Below are 19,933 nucleotides of genomic sequence, written 5' to 3'. Positions count from 1 at the left end.
AGTGATTCTGAACTGTTTCTATTGGTTCATTAATCGTAATATTTTTCACTCAAATGTGTGGAATATGAAGACAAATATGAAGGACAGCTGCCGGATTCATATGATTTACAAAAATAAAAGTGTGTGTGTTTTTGTTTGCTGCAAATTTGGTCTTGTTTTAATAAAAATAACATCAAAATTCTCGTCTGCAGGTGATAGAGGTGTTTATCCGCTCTGAGGAGGGTCTCTCCAGAGACATGGTCAAACACCTGAACACTATAGAGGAGCAGGTGTTGGAGAGCAGGGCCTGGACTAAAGACTCTGTACTGTGGGAGGCTTTACAGAACGCTAACAATAAAGTTCCCACCGTAGAGGAGGTACGTATAGACACACTCACATCCATAGTAGGAGTAGTAGCAGACTAGTAAACGAATATAGGCACTAGTACACTATACACAGCTTAAATAATGAAATACAGCAGTTGAAAAATACAGCAGTGAACAGGCAAGAGGAGACTCCCAAAATCAGGGCCTGGGGTAGTTTTAGTGTGGACATGTTACACTGCAAATAAAAACGGTGCTACAGCAAACACACACCCACGCACACACCTGTTGGCAAATTTAGATGTTTTTTTACTTTTTCTAGTCCAGGTATTATCTTGCATTGGTTTCACAGTGTGGCAGTTGCTCTCTACTAGTATATAGATGATTTGTTTTCCATCTTACTAACAAAAATTGGTATACAGAAGCACGGGTAGCCATGAGAACCAAGATTCCTCTGCAGAGCATGTCTACTTTAAAACCCCCGACCTGCTAGAAGCCCCATTTAGCAATCTATATGTAACAGAATCCTTTTCACTGATGTCTGGAATCTCCTTTTCTTGAAATAGTAAGGCCCAGTCCCGTTTCTTCCTTTTTACCCCTACCCCTTGTTTTTGAGTGTCACCCCTAACCCTTTAGAACTGAGTTACAAGGGGTAGTGGTTGAAATCTTCCCTCTGAAATGGGACCCTAAAGTAAAAAGAGCATCACTTCATTAACAGCTACCAGCGCTGCTCTGTAGGCGACCCTGCCAATCTGCAGTGACAGCAGAGGAGGGTAAAGTTCAGCTCCTCACTGCTGGGCTTTAGTTACATTTAGGGCATCATATGCCTTCAAAGAGGGGGGCAATTATTTATTATCACCCACCCCTAATTCTTCAGTGAAATGAAGCTGAAGTCAGATATTCACCAACTTCTTGTTGGAATTTTCCTGTTCCACCTTAAATGGAGCAGCAGTTACATTCTGGCGCTTCAGGCATCAGAAGTGCTGGAGTATTTAAGGTGGAACGGGAAAGTTAGCTATCTAGCTACTGAGACGTTAACATACTATTATAATTTTTTTTCTGCTTGTAATGAAGAAAAGGACCATAAATCATTGAAACAGCATTAAACTAAGATAAAACAGTGATTATCGTGATTTTTAACAGAGAAAATTCTCACATTTGTGGGTTTCTTTGGTCTCTTGTTCAGCCATCTTGCGTTTTTTCTTTTTTTTTCTCATAACTCTGTTTGGAGTCTCTGAAAAACCTCCGTTTGGAGGGCCATGTAGCCCCAACACTTCACCCTACCCCTCTATCTCAACAAAAATCGGGACACCCTACCCCTAGATGTGAACGCGCAAACAGAGGGCTAAGGGCTCAGTGGTAGGGGTGAAGGGTGAAATGGGACTGGGCCTAAGTAATGACTTGCCGACTTTGCACGCACACACACAAAGGCAGATAGAAAAGCATCTTTCTGATATACAGTTTATGGATTTTGATTATACATTAGTGCATTGAGTATAATATTTGAGTATGTATCTGTGTGTTTTAGGTGAATTTCCCTAGTAGTTTTGACACGGGCAGTAACAGCAGTAGTGGTGGCCCCACCCATCTCCCTCTGGTGGCTCTGTCTCCCATCATCCACCCCCGCCTACGAGAGGTCCGCACCGGCCTCGGCTCCAGCGCTCGCAAAGGTACCTCACACAGCACCACCCCAGACAAAAGGCCTTAAGGTGTATCAGATTGTATGAGTTTGCATCAATTGGATAGAGTGAAGCAAATATGCTTATTTCAGGGGTCGCAGCCCAAATGTTAAGAACAGACATTTTGTCCTTTCAACAATAATGAAACCACCTTGGAAGCCACAACATTTTGTATCCATTTTATTGAACATTTTTCCATCTTTACTGTAAATATGTCTCAGTATGTGCTGATGTCCTAGTATAGGCTAAAAAATATAAACGAAAACAGACGTACTTTGCTTTATTTTAAGCTTTAGCTCGGCTATAGCTGTTTTTCTCGGATCTCTGGCAGGAAACTTTTCCTCAAAATTAAATAGTTTCTTGTAAAATGTCTCCCAGTGTTAGATTTTTTTTAAATGGCTGAAGTCGCTCCTCATGCTCTAGTTTCTTGTTCTGCTTTCCCGTTCCACCTTAAATGGTGCCTTAGGTGCCAGTATGTAACTGCTACACTGTTTAAGGTGGAACGGGAAAATTCAAACGAGAAGCTGGCGAATCAGAAGCTGACTTGAGCCTCGCAGATTAAATGTATCAGGACACCAGCTGGAGGGATTGGACTTATTTGCGTTTATATTCATCTTTAAATGATCGTCTTGGCCATTTTGTTAGCTACTAGCTAGGCGTGACCGATGTCTGCGTTGCTGTGTGACCAGCAGTCTTCAGGGCCAGTCTTAAGTGTTGAAGGGTGGTAATTTAGCAGCATATAAGACTGTTTGTTTATAAATTAACTCCAATGTTAAAGACCATTTACACTCAGCAGAGCTTTATTTTACTGCAAAGGAGGATTATTTTATTTTTACTTGGAAATCTAATTCTTCTGTGGAGCTGCATGTAGCTCTGGAGCCGCACTTTGCCGACCCCTGGCTTATTGTGTCTCTGATTGTGTTGTAGCCGAGACCACTAGAAGCGAGTATGAAGGGACCAGAGACTCAGACCAGATTAAGAGGTTTTTCAGAATATAAAAATAAAGTGCACCTTCATAAGTATTCAATATACATAATTATTATTAGTATTCATTAGTATGATTAGTATTCAATATATATATATATGCGTATGTGTGTGTGTGTGTGTGTGTGTATATATAAAACTAATTATATTTTATCATGTATTTTGTAAAATATTATATTTAATAATGTAGTCCAAAAACAAAAAAAATTATATATATATATATATATATATTTTTTTTTAATGAAACTTTGCACTATTACTTTTCAAAGGAGTCAATGGTGAGCTTCTTCTCAGTCCCTCTTCTCTAAAACTTCAGAATCACCACCAAAAATCAACTGAATATCAACCATACAACATAGATTCATTATTATTAAATGAAAACATAACTTTCAGATCTGCCCTCAGCAGATATTTGAATTTTGTAACCAATTAACATCAACGAACAATTAATACCCAGTTAAGGCATCAGGGGAAGGATTGATTAGATCCTCAACTGCCAGAATAGTTTAATTTAAACAGAGAGAAAAGAGAGAAGACTACTTTATTCTCTTTGGTTTGTTGATGTTCAGTAATTGTAGAAAACAGTTCAGTTTCCAGTGACGGAGGCATCGCACTCAGCTGGTCTTGAGAACAATTTCCGAATCCACCCCACCCAAAGACTGAGTCTTTCATCTTGTATTAATCATGTACTATGAATTAATTACCATACATGTTGTATTTTAATATTTCTCTCTCTACCTCTGTTTTTCAGATGTCCCTCCATCTCCTATCTCCCTCCATGACCGCTTCAGTTCCCCAGCGGCCGGCAGTGCCAAAAGACGCTTGTTTGGTGATGATCCTCAACCTCAGTCTCCAGTGAAGAGGATCTCAGTCACCCCCATAAAAATCATACCCAGCGCCTCTGCAGAAAGCAGCCAACATGCCAACACGACTACTGTCCTCTCCATGTCCACCGCCAACGGCCAGCAGCTCAATATTCCCTTGCCAGGTACGTTATTTCGTTTTGAGTGTGACACTGCTTGTGCAGATATTGTTGGGTCAACCATTCTGATTAGGCAGAGTGCCTGTCGATCCTTACAGGTGGTTTTCTGTCCTGTTTTTAGTCCTGTTCCTATCCACCATGTCAGGTTATATTATTGTCTGTAAGTACAGCATGATGTCTTCTGGAGCATTTACTTGTATTCTCGGGGACCCAAATCTATTGTATATGTGTTGTCCTAACTCAAGTTCATGTCTCATTAACATTAAAACATGTAAATTGTTTGCTTCATTATGTGATTGCATTCACTTAGTTAAGTGACTGGTAGTTAATGTACCTAATTAAGGCCCAATCCCATTTCACCCCTCGCCCCTACCACTCAGCCCCTACCCCTCCATTTTATGCGTTCACGTTTAGGGGTAGGTTGTCCTGATTTTTATCGAGATAGAGGGGTAGGGCGGAGTGTTAGGGCTAACCGTCCTCCAAACCGAGGTTTTTCAGAGACACTCCAAAAAGAGAAAAGCTGGCAAGACGGCTGAACAAGAGACCAAAGAAACCCACAAATGTGAGAATTTTCTCTGTTGCATGTTACGATAACCATTGTATTTTCTTAATTTAATGTCGTTTCAGTGTATTATGGTCCTTTTCTTCATAACGAGCATAAAAAATCACTAATAGTAGCTGATGTCTCGGTCGCCAGCTAGATAAATTTTCCACTCCACCTTAAATGGTACAGCAGTTACATTCTGGCATCTTGGGCATCAGAAATGCTGCACGATTTAAGGGGAAATGGGAAAATTCGAACGAGAAGCTGGTGAATATCTGACTTCAGCTTCATTTCACTGAAGAATTAGGGGTGGGTGATAATAAATAATTGCCCCCCTCTTTGAAGGCATATGATTCCCTAAATGTAACTAAAGCCCAGCAGTGAGGAGCTGCACTTTACCCTCCTCTGCTGTCACTGCAGACTGGCAGGGTCGCCTACAGAGCAGCGCTGGTAGCTGTTAATGAAGTAATGCTCTGTTTATTTCAGGGTCCCATTTCAGAGGGAAGATTTCAACCACTACCCCTCAGTAACTCAGTTCCAAGGGGCAAGGAGACACTCGAAAACAAGGGGTAGGGGTAAAAATAAGAAATGGGACAGGGCCAGAGTGTTTGGACACAATTTACTCGGCTGAATGTATTGCATATGAATTTGTTTGTGTTCAGTTGTGTTACTCCACTGATCTCTAATTTATACTGAGATTTCTTATCCAGTTTGAGCCAGTAATAAACATTAGATGCACTGCTGGTAAAAATAACCCCACTGAAAATGAATCCTGTGCTATTGTCAGAAATAGAGTATTGAAAGACTAGAGGATGCATAACTAATAAGGCCAAACCCAGTGAGAAAACTTGTGTGGGGAAAAGAGGGCTATAAAGGGAAATTGAGAAGAGGCCTAATGGCACTTAGATCTGTTTTTCTATAAAAACAGACATTAATACCTGCCATATTTGAGTTTGTGTGAGTTGTTGTGTGGTGGAAATTGTATTTTCTCTCTGTTGGGGTCTCTTACAAGGTTTAAAAAAGCACTGAGTTTGATTTAAACATTCTGCAGCAATCCTGGCGTCTACGTTTATGTCGTTTCTTCTGTTTTAGTTTCTTTTTTTGTTTGTACAAAGTAAAGCAGCACATTATCTTCTTTGACAAGAATTAGGCTTAAATGAACTGACAGTTTAATGCCCAACATATAATGTCCAGTGGTACTTTGGTGGTAAAGTGAATGCCTCGCAACCTACCTGCAGCTTTAATCTGCTGGAAATTTCAAGGTGTTTTAGAAATAGACAGTCAGGTTTCAGTTTGTGTTGAGAAATACTGAGACACCTTCTTGCAATGCCTTTATGAACCTGTTATTTTATTTTATTTTAACCTGTTATTTTTAAGTTTAGAGATTAGTTCACACTTTAGTTTAGACCAGAATCCCTTCTCATCAGTCTCATATGACAAGCTGCCAGTTTCCTGTCCAGAAGAATCGAAGCGCTTCTATGTACTGTACAGTTTGATGTGACGGCCGATGGACAACAGAAGTTCTAAGGTTTTACAGTGTACCTGTGTAAGCTGCCCAGAATAACAGTGCTTATCTACTACATCTGGTACATTAACATGCATTTGTATGTAGTGACTGATGAACGCTCTTGCTCTGTTTCTCTTCACAGTGATGAAAAATGAAATGGGAGGCATCACAGTGATTCAGGTCCAGGCCAACGATCTGAACCCCCTCACAGCTCAGGTGCTGCTTGCCTCCCCGACGCGAGCGCCTGCTCCTCCCACCTGCCCTGATTCACAAACACAGCTGGCCAACAGACCCCGCCGCACCGGCTCCCTCGCCCTCTTCTTCCGCAAGGTGAGGATGAGGAGTGCAGGCTGGGGGTTTAACAGCCACAGTGAACACATGACACTCTCTTTGGTTCTCGGTGGATGTTACCAAGACTGGATACTTGGGCCATTTCAGCATCTGAAGTGGACTCAGACTGCTGAGTCATGGTTTCTTTTGCATATGTGAACACGCCAAACGAACACAAACCACTCTAAACAGCCCCAAAAACGAACCAAATCAGTTCGGTTCGTTTGTAGTTCGTTTTGTGATTTGATTGATTTGCGCATTGTGGAAACAAAACCAGCTCCAGTCCGGTTTTGCTTTACAGTGAAGACCTCGAGGCTCAGTGTACACACAGCCACAGTCATCAGCACTTCAGCAGGTAAAAACAGACCAAGCATTATTTATAATGTTCTACTCAGGATAAAGCCTGTCTGTGATCTGAGACAAGACAGCAGCGCTGACGTATTAAAGCGTTAAGATGCGAGAGTCCGCAAGATTTTACAGTGTTAAAGACTCACGCTGGGCATGCAGCGCAAGCTGCTTTCACACTGAACGGTGAATGAATGAAAATTCCCCGTTGGCGCGTATTTTTGCCGGGTGCAGTCAGTAATGAGCACAGTCGAAAGAGGAACATGCTTTTCCAATTTTGTGCGATGCCCTTCGGGCCAGTCGTTTCAGCGTGGCCAATAGGAGAGCAGCAGACGGGGCTGGTGGTTCTTCTCGCCACCTGAAAGATCAGATTTAGTGGTGTGAAAGGGGTCTGAGTTCTAGTGGAGTTATGGTCTGAACAAAAATGGTCTGAGATCTCAAAGGACCTGAAACTGAGTCCTCTTTAAAGTTCACTTACATTGTGTACACAAAAAGTGTTCCCTTCCAGGTTCACTTTAACAAAACTCAGTTTGGTTCTTTTAAAACGAACTATATGTGAAAACACTGTCAGACCACGACTCAGACCCCTTTCACAGCACTCACGGTGTGTGCAGTACTCGCGAAGTGGGCAGCGGAACTACAGACCCACCTGCTGCTCTGCTATTGGCCACTCTGAAACGATTGGCCGAAGTGCGGTGGGTTCCGTTTTTGGCTACTCTCCTCACAGAACTCCACCCGGCGAAAATCTGCGATGAAACCGTGTTTTGAAAGAGCAGCAGTGAATTTTCATTCATTCATCATTCAGTGTGTGCGTTGCGTGCCCAGCGTGAGCCTTTAACACTGTAAAATCTCCGCGCATCTTACCGCTTTAATATGTCAGGGCTGTTCTCTTGTCCCAGATCACAGACAGACTTTATCCTTAGTAGAGCCTCATAAATGGTCCTTGGTCTGTTTTTACCGGCTGGAGTGCTGAAGACTGTGTCTGTGTGTACACTGAGTCTCGAGGTCTTCACCGTAAAGCAAAGCTAAACTGGACTGGAGCTGGTTTTGTTTTCACAATGCACAAATCAATCAAGCAACAAAACAAACTACAAACGAAGGTGGTCTCAGTTCCTTTCGTTTTCAGAGCCATTTAGGGGGTCTGAGTTTGTTTGTCGTGTTCACATTTGAACAGAAAACCATGACTCAGCGTTCTGAGTCCACTTAAGACACTGAAACGGCCCAAGTGTGAAAACGCCCTTAGTGTAAAAGGCGAAACATTCATGAGAGAAGAGTTTTGAGATTAGTTCAGACTAGTTTAGAGCATCTGACTCATGACACGCTGCCAGTTTCCTGTCCAGAAGAATCAAAGTGCTTCTGCGTAAAACAGACATTTTAAAGTTTTGTGTAAGCTGCCCAAAATGACAGTGCCTGTTTACTTCAGTGTTTGGTAAATAACATCTGTTACATTAAAGTTTACTACGCAAAGCAAATCATACTGATTGACACAACTTGCAAATCTAAACATGTGCAGAATCGTTATCATGTTAGCAAACTAAAGTAACGCCAAGTTGTTTATATATATATATATATATATATATATATATATATATATGTATGTATGTAAGGGGTCCTTAGGCCCCCTGTAGGTTCCCCACTGCTAAATATATCCTGTTGTGTTTCATTTTGTGAAGGTTTATCATTTAGCCAGTGTGCGTCTGAGGGATCTGTGCCTGAAGTTGGACATTTCTGCAGAACTGAGAGGTAAAATCTGGACATGCTTTGAACACTCCTTGGTCCACTGCCCAGACCTGATGAAGGACAGACACCTGGATCAGCTTCTGCTCTGTGCTGTCTACATCATATCCAAGGCAAGTTCCAGCATCTCTCATGGAGCCTAAGGGGATGCTTTTTAGACTTAATTTACTTCAAACATGGAGGCAGTCCTAAATCAGATGCTTAACAGATTAAGCAGTTATTTGAACATTTTTGGGCGAATTGTGTGAGTGTTGGTGCAGACAGACGTCTCTTTAAATTCCTGACTCAGGTTATTTGTTCAGTTTAAATAGTATTTTAGTATTTAAGTAATTTATGTGCTTTTTTTGATAAATGGTAAGTTGTCACATTGCAGCGAAAACCATACAAGGCTGCGCACTGTAAGCAGTTGTGGACGATGATATTTAAAGAGAAATTCCAGTTTTTTTCCTATAATTATATAATTTAATATAACGTGTATATATACTGTTTATAATTTAGTGGTTGAGATGTAAACAGAGTGATTCAGAGTGGTTTGGTGTGAAATGGTTCAGATGTCTTTACAGTGGTGGTGATAGGAACCAGGGGTCGCCATGACTACAACACACATAACAAAATAATGGTAAATCTAAATTAAGAAGTTTTCTTTGGGGATTATTTTGCCTTACAACACCCTGCATGTACCCCTTTGTCATAAATGGATTTTAGAAACACTTTTTAGACCAAAATCTTCTCAAAACTATCGTAAAACAGTGTCTCAGTCATCAGGCTGTGTATCCATAACCATTTCATGTAATAACTTTCTGTGAGGGAGCTTTTACACACATTAAACTCTTCGTAACAGAGCATTTCACATTAAACCACTCTAAAAGAGTTTGTTTACTTCTTAACCAGTTAATCATGCAGAAAGTTTGAAAGATCAGTGGATTTTTTCCCCTTAAAAGAGCAACTGAATAACAACGATCCCCATTACATGCCATGTTAGCAAGATACTGAATTTGTTAGCAGTTCACTGTTAGTAATAAAGGTTCTGTTCAGGTACATTTTTCATTCATCAAGGTACAAACAGTGTAAATGTTCCCTCAAAGCTCCAACAGTGGTTTTAAGGTCTGATTGTGAACCTTAAATAAGTGTTTCCAGGTGAAAAGTTTGTATTTGTACCTTTTCATAACCGAATGTTTTAAACAGAACAGTAAAATAAAGTCCTGGAGACGAGACGGGGTGTGTGGAGTCAGTACAGCTTAGAACATATCATTTCAGTGGATTATGGTTCAGTTATGTTCCCTGACTAAAGGTACTGAGATGGACCCTTGAAGGTTCCACCCCAGTGACAAGAGGGGCACTGACCCAGCGACAGTTTAGTACCTTTATTTCTGAGAGTGTAGACATGTAATGTTCTCTCTACTTATCTAAACAGATCTCCAAAGAGGAGCACACGTTTCAGGACATTATGAAGTGCTATCGAAGCCAACCTCAAGCAAGCAGCCACGTAAGTAGAGCGTCTTTGTAGAAGCAGGTTGTTAATGGTGACGGGGAAGTCTGGCGTTGTAATGAGTGGGTGTGACCTGTCCAGGTGTACCGCAGTGTGCTGCTGAGGAGAAGAGTCAGAGAACAGCAGGCTGATGAGAACATGGAGGTGGACCCACCAGCAGATCAGTGTAAGGATGTCAGCCCACGCTCGTCTCTACTTCATTTGCATTATTATTTTTATTTGAATATTAATTGCACCGTGTCATTAACCAGCCAATGAGAGGACAGCTGACAGCGAATCGGAGGAGGAGAGGGGTGACCTCATCCAGTTCTACAACTCTGTTTATGTTCTGAAGATGAAGAACTTCGCGCTCAAATATGCTCTTCCAACATCTGATAGTCGGGTATGTAGATACTTTTACTCACTGAGAAGATTGTTATGGCAGCGCTAGTTCAAATGTCCCTGATAAAAGTGCTTAAGTAAAATAAATATATCCATGATGTTTTAGTGACTCTCACGATAAACGAGCCACGTGTAGACGTGTGATACAGGCCGAAAATGGCCAACAAGCAAATTTCTGGAGTTGAGTCTGTGTTTTTTAGTCCTCACCAGATTCATGAGAGCAGATAAATACAGGACAGTTTCCTGTAACATGGAAAAAAACTCTGAACTTCCACCGTCAAACAGCTCCTGATTTCCCATGTGCTGCCTTTTGTACACGTTCCGGGGTGTTTGACGAGTCTCAAGGTGCAAACTGTGCATGACAGCTTACAGGCTGAGGCAGGGAGAGCAGCCTAAACCCACACTCACATAAGTGTTGTTACTTCAGTGAAATAATGGCTGCAATTGAAGTACTTAAAAAAAATAAATAAAACAAACAACAACAACTTGGGTAGAAGTACAAAAGTAGAAGATGGAGTAATTTATGGAATCGGAACAACATGGTAAATCCAGCGTCTGCCAGCGTTGGAACTAAAGTTGGGCTCTATCCATCTCTTTTCTTTATGAACTCTTGCCCTAAAACAAAAAGATAAGGTTGAAAAGTGAGAGTCTGAATAGTCATAAAGCTTTAGATGATGGATCACTTTATTAATCCCAGAGGGAAAGTCATCTATTACAGCGGCACAAAGTTCAGGAAAGAGCAAAACAAGAGCAAAAGTATTGCTGTGTGCTATTACACAGATTCATAAATGGAAATAAAGATATATAACAAAATATACTAAAACAACCATAAAATTTAGGGTGCAGTAGAAAAATAAGTAAGTAAAATCGCACAAATATTATGCAGGTGACATTGCAGTGGTGCATGTCAAATTCAGTGAATAAGTACTTAGAACTAAAAACAATGTCTGAACAAGACAGAACTAAGAAGAAAGAAGGGATAAAAACTAAGAAAGAAATAAATGTAGTAAAAAGACTAAAAGAAAAGTAGCACAACTAATATAGGTTAGTAATACCGTCTCTCAGGACAGAGCTGCTGCGGTCGGCTGCCGCTAACATGGCGCCATCTGTATCACCAGTGTAACAGAATGAAAGTAAACCCAAAGAAGAAATTAGAAACTAAATGTTAATGACAAAAATGTAAATAATTAGCTTACTTTCCTGACTAATACCTGAGTAGTAGTAAAAATATTATTTGAAAATGCTCAGAAAAGTACAAACCCATCAAAACTGCTGAAGTACAGGTGACTGAGTAAATGGATTTAGCTGTAAAAGGTGGGCAATATGATATTTTGTCGTAATCATGATATGACAAGACACTTTTCTGAACATATTGTGGATATAGTCAGTACTTAAAGAACACTGACTTACAAAGTGAGTATAATTAGGCCTGTTTAATTGGGTTTAGTGAAGTGCTGTTTGTAAAATATTGAACAGAAATCATTGTATTCGTATGTTCTTATTATTTTTATCATCATTGTATTTTTGTCTGTACCTACATAATGGATACTGTGTATCTTGAAAAAGCCTCGAAGTATCGTGATATAATATTTCTGCCATATCGCCCTCCCTGTTAGCTACTACCCACTTCTGCATATAGGCATTACCTAAACTGTACATTATATCAGGGATCTCCTGAAAATGTTTATTAAAAATTTAAACAAACATAACGACGATTCAGCAGGGCCGCAGCGGATTGTCGAACACTTGTAACACTTTACAAGAAATTGTAATGATAACGAAAATGAAAAATACTGATCAAAGCGATTAAAAGTGCTGTTTGTTCTTCTGGTCAGCGCAGACACTTTCAAACAGTTTTCACAGTTTCTGCAAGGAACGTTAGACATCAGGTGTGATAGCACCTGAAAACACGACGTCCTACTTAATGCGCTGAATACAGCACACCGACGCCACCTATACGCTGATTTGTGGTTTTGCTTTTGACCAAGAATGTTTGTTTCTGTGCATCAGTCATTAATAAATAAATAACAAACAAATAACACATTATTAACTTTCTCTTTTCTCTCTTCTTCCCTTCTCACTGTTTTTTCACACGCTTTCTCGCTTCCTCTCTCGCAGACGGAGGCCCCCCCGTTATCTCCGTTCCCCTCAGTGCGAGCTCAGCCTCTCTCCCCACGGCGAATCTCTCAGAGACACTCCATCTATCTCTCTCCGCATAAGAACGGCTCCTGCCTCACCCCCAACTCCGCCTACACGTACAAGTTCAGCGGCAGCCCCTCTAAGGTAAGCAGGGTTCCCGGCTTGGTTATTCTTATATTATTGTCCATCACTCTGGAGAACACAGTTCCACTGCTCCACAGTCCAATGCGGGGGGCTTTATACCCCTCTAGCCCACGCTAGAGACTTTCAGAGTGGTTTGGTGTGAAATGGTTCAGATGTCTTTACAGTGGTGGTGATAGGAACCAGGGGTCGCCATGACTACAACACAGATATAGACATTTTATTTACTATCCAGAACCACCAGTGAACCTACACGAGTCTTCTGAGTTTATATGGAATGCTATTTGGCCTCACAGCACCCTGCATGTGTCGCTCCACCATGAATGGAGTTTAAGTTCTCAAAACCATCATAAAACAGTGTCTCAGTCATCAGGCAGTGAATTCATAACCATTTCATGTAGGAACTTTTTGTGAGGGAGCTTTTAGAGGTGGACGTCTGGTTCCTATCACCACCACTGTGAGCAGTTCTGACTGTTTCTCTAGAATGGAGCGTTTCACACCAAACCACTCTGAATGACTTAAATAAGCAGAAATGTTGAAATTTCAGTGGAATTCCCCTTTAACCTGCACCCATTGCTGATACAGGCACACATAGGTTGTATAACCTCCGCAAGAAAAGGCCTGTTTTTCTGGCCAAGAACATCAGAATTTCCACAGTTTTCCAGCTTCAGTGTAGTGTGCCAGGCAGCCAGTTAGCTGTGGTTGTGATGTCATGTAGGCATCATATGGGTGTTTAGTTGCTTCTAATTGGTAAAACTCAACTAATATTATTATTATTATTATTATTATTATCATCATTATTATTATTAGGCTAAAAATTCCCTACGTAAAACTTGCAGGTTATAATTAAAAATGCAGCCTTTGACATTTGAAAATTGTACTTTTTATCTGTGATTTTGATCTAAAAACAATTCTTTTTTTTTTCCAATACTCCTCTAGCCCACGCTTCGCACTGGACATGTCCAGTCTCACGGGCCAGACATGAACAAGAGTACCCGCATGTTAAACTTCTGGTGCTTAAATTGTGGCAAAATTTGCCAAATGAGGGCACATCCCCTCTAAACCCCGCCCCCAAATTCCTCCAGTCCATTTACAATCAATAACACAAGCAAAACGATCTGTCATCAGTTCTGACTCGGGAACAGAGCATTTCACATCAGAGCACTCTGAATGACTTTGTTTATATCTTAACCATTTAATAATCGGAGGATTTCTCTTTTAACATGTTATAAAAATTAATTAGTCCTTTTGTAATGCAGTTTTTTGGATTCACCTCTGTCCACCTTTATTTTTGCTGTCCTCAGTACAAGTAAAGCTGATGTGATCATATCTCTCTCTGTTTTCAGGAGCTGATTGACATAAACCGCATGATCCGTCAAGGCAGCGTGAGCAAGAAGCGAGCCTTCACCATGGATGGAGACGACACAGAGTCTCCCACCAAACGCCTGAACCAGGAGAGCGAGGACGTTCTGCTGAAGCGCCTGCAGGACGTGGTCAGCGAGAGGGCCAACCACTGACCAGTAATGAACAAGAGACAATTACTCACTCTCCCATCAGAGAGGGAGGCAATACTGCAGGTCACAATCAGCAAATTTTTAATGATCACGGACCATCAGAGCATATCAGCCACGTCCACTTTACGGAGCCACTCAGAGCTCCTGCCCATGGATCATGACTGAGAGTTCATCACCGAAACCTTCAGCGAGGGTTTGAGAATCAGGACAGTACTCAGGTTTTTTACTTCAATCATTTGAAATGGATCAAAATCGGTTTGATCCACACTTTTAATAACCAAAGACCACATTTACATACACAAAAGTGTGTAGACAGCAGCGTTTCTTCTGAAATTAAGGGTATTAATAGTGAGTTTGCTGCAGTAACAGCTTCTACTCTTCTGGGAAAGCTTAACACTAGATGTTGGAACATTTGCTGTGAGGATTTGATTGTATTAGCATTCGCAAGAGCATTAGTAAGGCCAGGTACTGATTTGGATGATCAGTTTTAGAACACAAACATTATTCCACTCGTCCCAGAGGTATTCAGACAGCCTTTCTGAGTGCATTCAGCTGCTTTAACGTCACCCATTGCTGTCACAGGCTTGTACAGGGAGATTCACTCGAAAGAGGCCCCGAATGTTCTGGTGTAGCTCCTGTTAGGATGAAGCAGTCTGAACCAGAAAGATACGCTACATACCTCGACGAATGTGTAATCGATGCTGGAAGTGATCTCCATTTTCTGCCAGACACATGAAGGGGTACGGGGGTATGCACCCGGAAGTTGGAAACGGAGGTTAAACGTCACGACGGCTGTCCGGCGCCTGCCTCATCGCTCCGACGCAGGGGCATCCCGGCTTGTTCGAAGCTCCATAAACTGAGGAGCACATTGCATATAGGTTTGTTTGGATTGCTTTATCATAGCGAGAGATATTACAGAATATTTGGGGCCTCTTTCGAGTGAATCTACCTGTAATATCTCCATAGAGAAGCATCAGCCAATAGAATGGGACACTCTGGAGCAGCAGTGCTAAGCTCGTGATCTCTTGATGAGACTGCCACGGGACAACCATGAGAAATTTATGGCTAAATATGGAGGGAACAGACTTAGGGTGAGAAACTTCCTAAACAACTCCAATACCTCATGAAGGTGGAGCTCAAAGTAGGGGGCGCTGGTGCACTCATCTGCAATGTCCATCAGACAACAAACCTGTCATTGTAAACTCCATTTAAGCATGTAGACGAGTGTCCCCAGTGCAGAGAACACAGTACACACTGCAAAGAAATGGCACCTAGTCAAATATAATTATCTTAATTATAGTCAATAAATGTAATATTTCTCCCATTGAGATTGTTGTAAGTGTAATTTAAGATTATTTAACATATATATAGACTTTTTTTTTTACTTGTTTTGGTAATTTAGTAAAATTATCTCACTATAGTGGCAGATAAAAGCAGTTATGTGAAATGTGCTTGAAACCAGCAAAATTATTTTCCACCTTTACTGAGAATTTTATAAAATTCCTTAAAACATGTAAGTAATGTCTAGAAATAAGGTAGATTATCTTATAATAACTTCACAACCATCTCAAAATGGAAAATATTAGATATATCGACTAGAATTAAGATCATTTCTCTTGACAAGACACCATTTTTTTGCAGTGCAATGCAGTAAACATAAACATCCCCTCTTACAAAGGGGACAAACAGTTAAACAGAAACCGTAATTAGAAGATAAATCACTATCTAGGCTGTTTTGCGTGTGTTATTGGTTGTAAAGAGCATGGACTATAGGAATTTGGGGGCGCGGTTTAGAGGGGATGTGCCCCCATTTGGCAAATTTTGCCACACTTTAAGCACCAAAGGTTTAACATGTGAGTACTCTTGTTCATGTCTGGCCCGTGAGACTGGACATGTCCAGTGCGAAGCGTGGGCTAGAGGAGTATTGGAAAAAATGAATTGTTTTTAGATCAAAATCACAGTTTAAAAGTGCAATTTTCAAATGTTAAGAGCTGCAATTTTAATTATAACCTAGAAGATTTAAGTAGGATATATTTTGCCTAATAATAATACAGAGCTTGTGAAGCGCCTGTAAATGAGTTGGACCAATTAGAAGCAACTAAACACCCACATGATGCCTACATGACATCACAGCCTCAGCTAACTGGCTGCCTGGCACACTACGCTGAAGCTGGAGAACAGTGGAAATTCTGGTGTCCTTGGCCAGAAAAACAGGCCTGGACCTCAATTCATACAAAATAAGTGTAATTTAAATCATAATAGTGGTCCAAAAATTAGATTACTGTCCCCAAATCATTCAGCCGTAGGTGTAGCGCCCCCTCCCCACCCCCAGGCTGCAGTGGGAGTTTTATTTCCCTGGAGTCCCAGTCTGATGGTCAGTGCTTTACTGTTTGAGAGTAAACCTGCGGTGTGTGCCTGTATCAGCAAAGGGTGCAGTTTAAAGGGAAATTCCACTGAAATTTCAAAATTTCTCCTTATTTAAGTCATTCTGAGTGGTTATGAATTCACTGCCCGATGTCTGAGACATGGTTTTAGGATAGCTTTGAGATGATTTTGGCCTTTTAAATCCTCACATGATGGAGGGTGCTGTGAGGTAGAAAGTCATTTATAAGCATTACGTCACTGATGTACAGGTTTTGTCCTAATACTTGTATTAAATATGTTCATGGAAGAGAGGTGCGTGCAGTGTGAGGTAAATAGCTTCACTGGTGGTTCTGGATAGTAAATAAAATGTCTATATTTGTGTTGTAGTCATGGCGACCCCTGGTTCCTGTCACCACCACCACTGTAAAGACATCTGAACCATTTCACACCAAACCGCTCTGAATCTCTCTGTTTACACCTCACACACTGAATTATTTAGAAAGTTTGAAAAATGGGTGGAATTGTCCTTTTCTCCATACCTTCTATTTAATTCAGTGTTTGAGGTGGAAACAGTGAATCAGATATAAAAACATTATTTCAAAACTATCATAAAACAGTGTCTCAGTCATCAGGCAGTGAATTCATAACCATTTACTGTAGGAACTTTCTGTGAGGGAGCTTTTAGAGGTGGACGTCTGGTTCCTATCACCACCACTGTAAAGCAGTCTGAGTCTCTGTTTCTCCACAGTGAACTGTTTAATTTTCCCCTTTAAAGAGGCTGAATTCACTCATTAGAAGGGCTGTCTGGATGCATTTAGACTATGTCCTGGTGTCTGAATGCTTTAGCATTTAAACCAGCCGTACTCAACCGATGAAGAGGCTTCATCACGGTTTCTTCAGTTCATAAAGTCACTCTCAGCGAGTGAACTCTCCAGGCTTTTGTCTGGCGCTGCCGGTGAACCCGTTTACGTACAGAACGTTTTATCCTCCAACACATCCTGCCTGTGGTGTGTTCAGGGCTCGTCCTCTGCTGCAGGGTCATGCAGCTGTATCGGCGTGTGTAGTATCTACACTACAGATTTTAAATCACTCTTCTTTCTTTTTTCCTTTTAGTCCTGTTTCTCCACTCGGCTGGAGAACGCAGTTCATCCTCTGATGCTCATCGTCAGGAGTCTTCATTATAAAATGCCGCACACTGTTCTTATTCTTCATGATTTCCCTGGAAGTTTTTATAGATCATAATCGTTTGTCAGTATTTACACGATCTCTTTTTGTGCCCTCACTGTCGTTTTTGTCCTTCTTTTATTCCCCTCCCTGTAATGTGTTCTGTATTTGCTCTCCAGTGCAGCCGAGCACTCTAATCAATTTGCATCATCAGCCATCAGAATATTCTCAGTAATATTTTTATTCTCATTCTTTTGAACCTAAATTTTAGGTTTGGCACCCGATGGCATCAGGGTTCCGAGGACGTTCTGTTTGAAAAACAGAAGTGTCTTCTTAAAAGTGTGAAACAGAACTTCGCTGTTACGTACTGCTGTTTTTTTCTCTTTGTGTAAAGAAATACACAACCACTGAATTTATCATTGAGCTTTTACTGTAATTTTTTTTGCAGAAACGAGATCCCTGTACTCAGCAAACACGACCCTATCAGTGCCTTTCAGTGTACATAGAAATAAAGTATTTCCTGCTACTCGTTTACATTATTTTTTATCTTTTCAAGTCAAATTTTTCATGTTTTTGTGCTGTAATTAATCAGTAGGGCTTTAGGTTTGAGAGACATTATTATTATTATTATTATTATTATGATTATTCATTTGAACCTTACACCTCCTCTTGACATCCATCTCCTCTTAAAATGAACATTAAAGTTTACATCAATGACTATAACATCTAAAATTGAATATTAATTCTGTGTTTACAGTTCTTACATTTTATGTGCCTTAAGTTTGTTTTGTAGAGACCCACGGTGAGTCTTTCCTGTTGACTCTAGTCATTCTGCTGCCATCTTGTGGCCAATGACAGTATTACCTCGTATCTTAAATACCAGGGGCCGTTTACAGAAACTTCCTATCTTCTTGTCTTGAGATCTGACAGGTCAAGATACGATTTTCCACAAATTCGTATTACAGAAGCAAATCTGATCTTAATTTAAGAATCTGATCTTACAGCATCTTTTCTTATCTCAAGTTAGGAAATCTTAACTTTCTCGATTGAAGTCGACAGTCAACTGTTGTCTGTTACCTAGCAACCGACCACACACACACAGCTGAATCTAGTAAACACGTAGCTAATCACATAGATATAGAACGGCATCAACATTGCTGCTGGACTGCATTCAGTACCATTACAGAGCGGCAGTTTAAGAAAGATACTGTCCGAAATTACACTATTTCAATAATATTACACTCAGAAAGTGGGACAGGATTATATAACGGAGGGAACGCAGTGATCCACACTCATGTCTGTGTGATGTGTATTGTCTGTGTGGTGTTTGTGTAGATATGGCCGTGTGGTTGGTGAAGGACGGAGAACCTGTTGATGTGATTGTTTTTCCTCTGGTTTTATATTAAGCTTATTTCATTTAATAGTCTATTCAGGATCTTAACTTTATGTAGTAGTTATTTATTTACAGTGATGGTTAAAGCTTTGTAGCTCGGTAAGTTATAGCATTCCTTAATCTGTGTAGATATTCATAATAGATTAGCGTTTGCACCTTCTTACACCAACCTGAAATCAGCTTCTTATTCGCCAGCTTTTTGTTAGAATTTTCCAGTTCCACCTTAAATGGTGCAGCTTCAGGCACCAGAAAGTGACTGCTGCACCATTTAAGGTGGAACGGGAAAACTCGAACAAGAAGCTGGCAAATAAGAAGCTGACTTTAGCTTTGTCCTTCTTACTGTGTTTTGGGGGTTTATTTTATTTTATTTTTATGTGTATTAAGATTAGAAGTGATTCACACATTGATGGATTTGCTGATGTGTCTGATGTGTATACAGACTGAATACTTTCTGCTGGTCCAGATGGCTAATTATCATGGTCAGTTATTAAAGTAATAAAAGCTACTGAGAGCAGATCCGTGCAGCCTGGATTAATCTGTGTCTGAGGATTATAACTAAACAGATTTGGTGAAAATCGGTTGAGTAATAAGGAAGTTGTGGCTGATTTAATCCTGAGACTCATCGTCTCTCAATACAAGTGAATCTGTTCACAAGCAGATCTTGACCTCTCCAACATGGCGGACGCGCAGACGTATCGCCTCAGATAGAGAACAACAGGCAACGCGGCATCTAGGTGTGTATATCTATGATCTTAAGCCATTCATTTTGGAATTGCTCGGGAGCGCCCTCTAGTGTTTGAGGAACCTGGAAGACATCACAGAGTGGACATTCTCCTCTCTACAAGTTCTCTGTTTATATTTGCTCTGACCTGAGAACGTCTTATGTTTACTAACCTGCAGGTGGAGCTGCACTAAATTCAGTACAAACTGGCTTCATA

The 19,933-nt window shown here is 40.7% G+C and overlaps 1 protein-coding gene across 1 annotated transcript in view; it reads left to right on the top strand.

Moving 5' to 3' along the window:
- Positions 1–16,877, top strand: part of rbl1 (retinoblastoma-like 1 (p107)) — a 35,737-nt gene extending 18,860 nt beyond the window's left edge. The window contains exons 13-22 of the mRNA XM_036571588.1: positions 192–356; positions 1,831–1,972; positions 3,717–3,953; positions 6,141–6,328; positions 8,347–8,523; positions 9,825–9,896; positions 9,981–10,065; positions 10,151–10,281; positions 12,399–12,563; positions 13,907–16,877. Of these exons, the coding sequence (XP_036427481.1) occupies positions 192–356; positions 1,831–1,972; positions 3,717–3,953; positions 6,141–6,328; positions 8,347–8,523; positions 9,825–9,896; positions 9,981–10,065; positions 10,151–10,281; positions 12,399–12,563; positions 13,907–14,077 (1,533 nt within the window). The 3' untranslated portion in view covers positions 14,078–16,877. The remainder of the gene's footprint in view (positions 1–191; positions 357–1,830; positions 1,973–3,716; positions 3,954–6,140; positions 6,329–8,346; positions 8,524–9,824; positions 9,897–9,980; positions 10,066–10,150; positions 10,282–12,398; positions 12,564–13,906) is intronic.
- The last annotated feature ends 3,056 nt before the right edge of the window (positions 16,878–19,933 follow it).

The sequence above is a fragment of the Colossoma macropomum genome, unplaced genomic scaffold, assembly GCF_904425465.1.
Source record: "Colossoma macropomum unplaced genomic scaffold, Colossoma_macropomum, whole genome shotgun sequence".
In the NCBI taxonomy this organism is placed as follows: domain Eukaryota; kingdom Metazoa; phylum Chordata; class Actinopteri; order Characiformes; family Serrasalmidae; genus Colossoma; species Colossoma macropomum.
The sequence above is the reverse complement of the archived record's forward strand: the minus strand, read 5'-3'. Positions and strand labels throughout refer to the sequence as shown.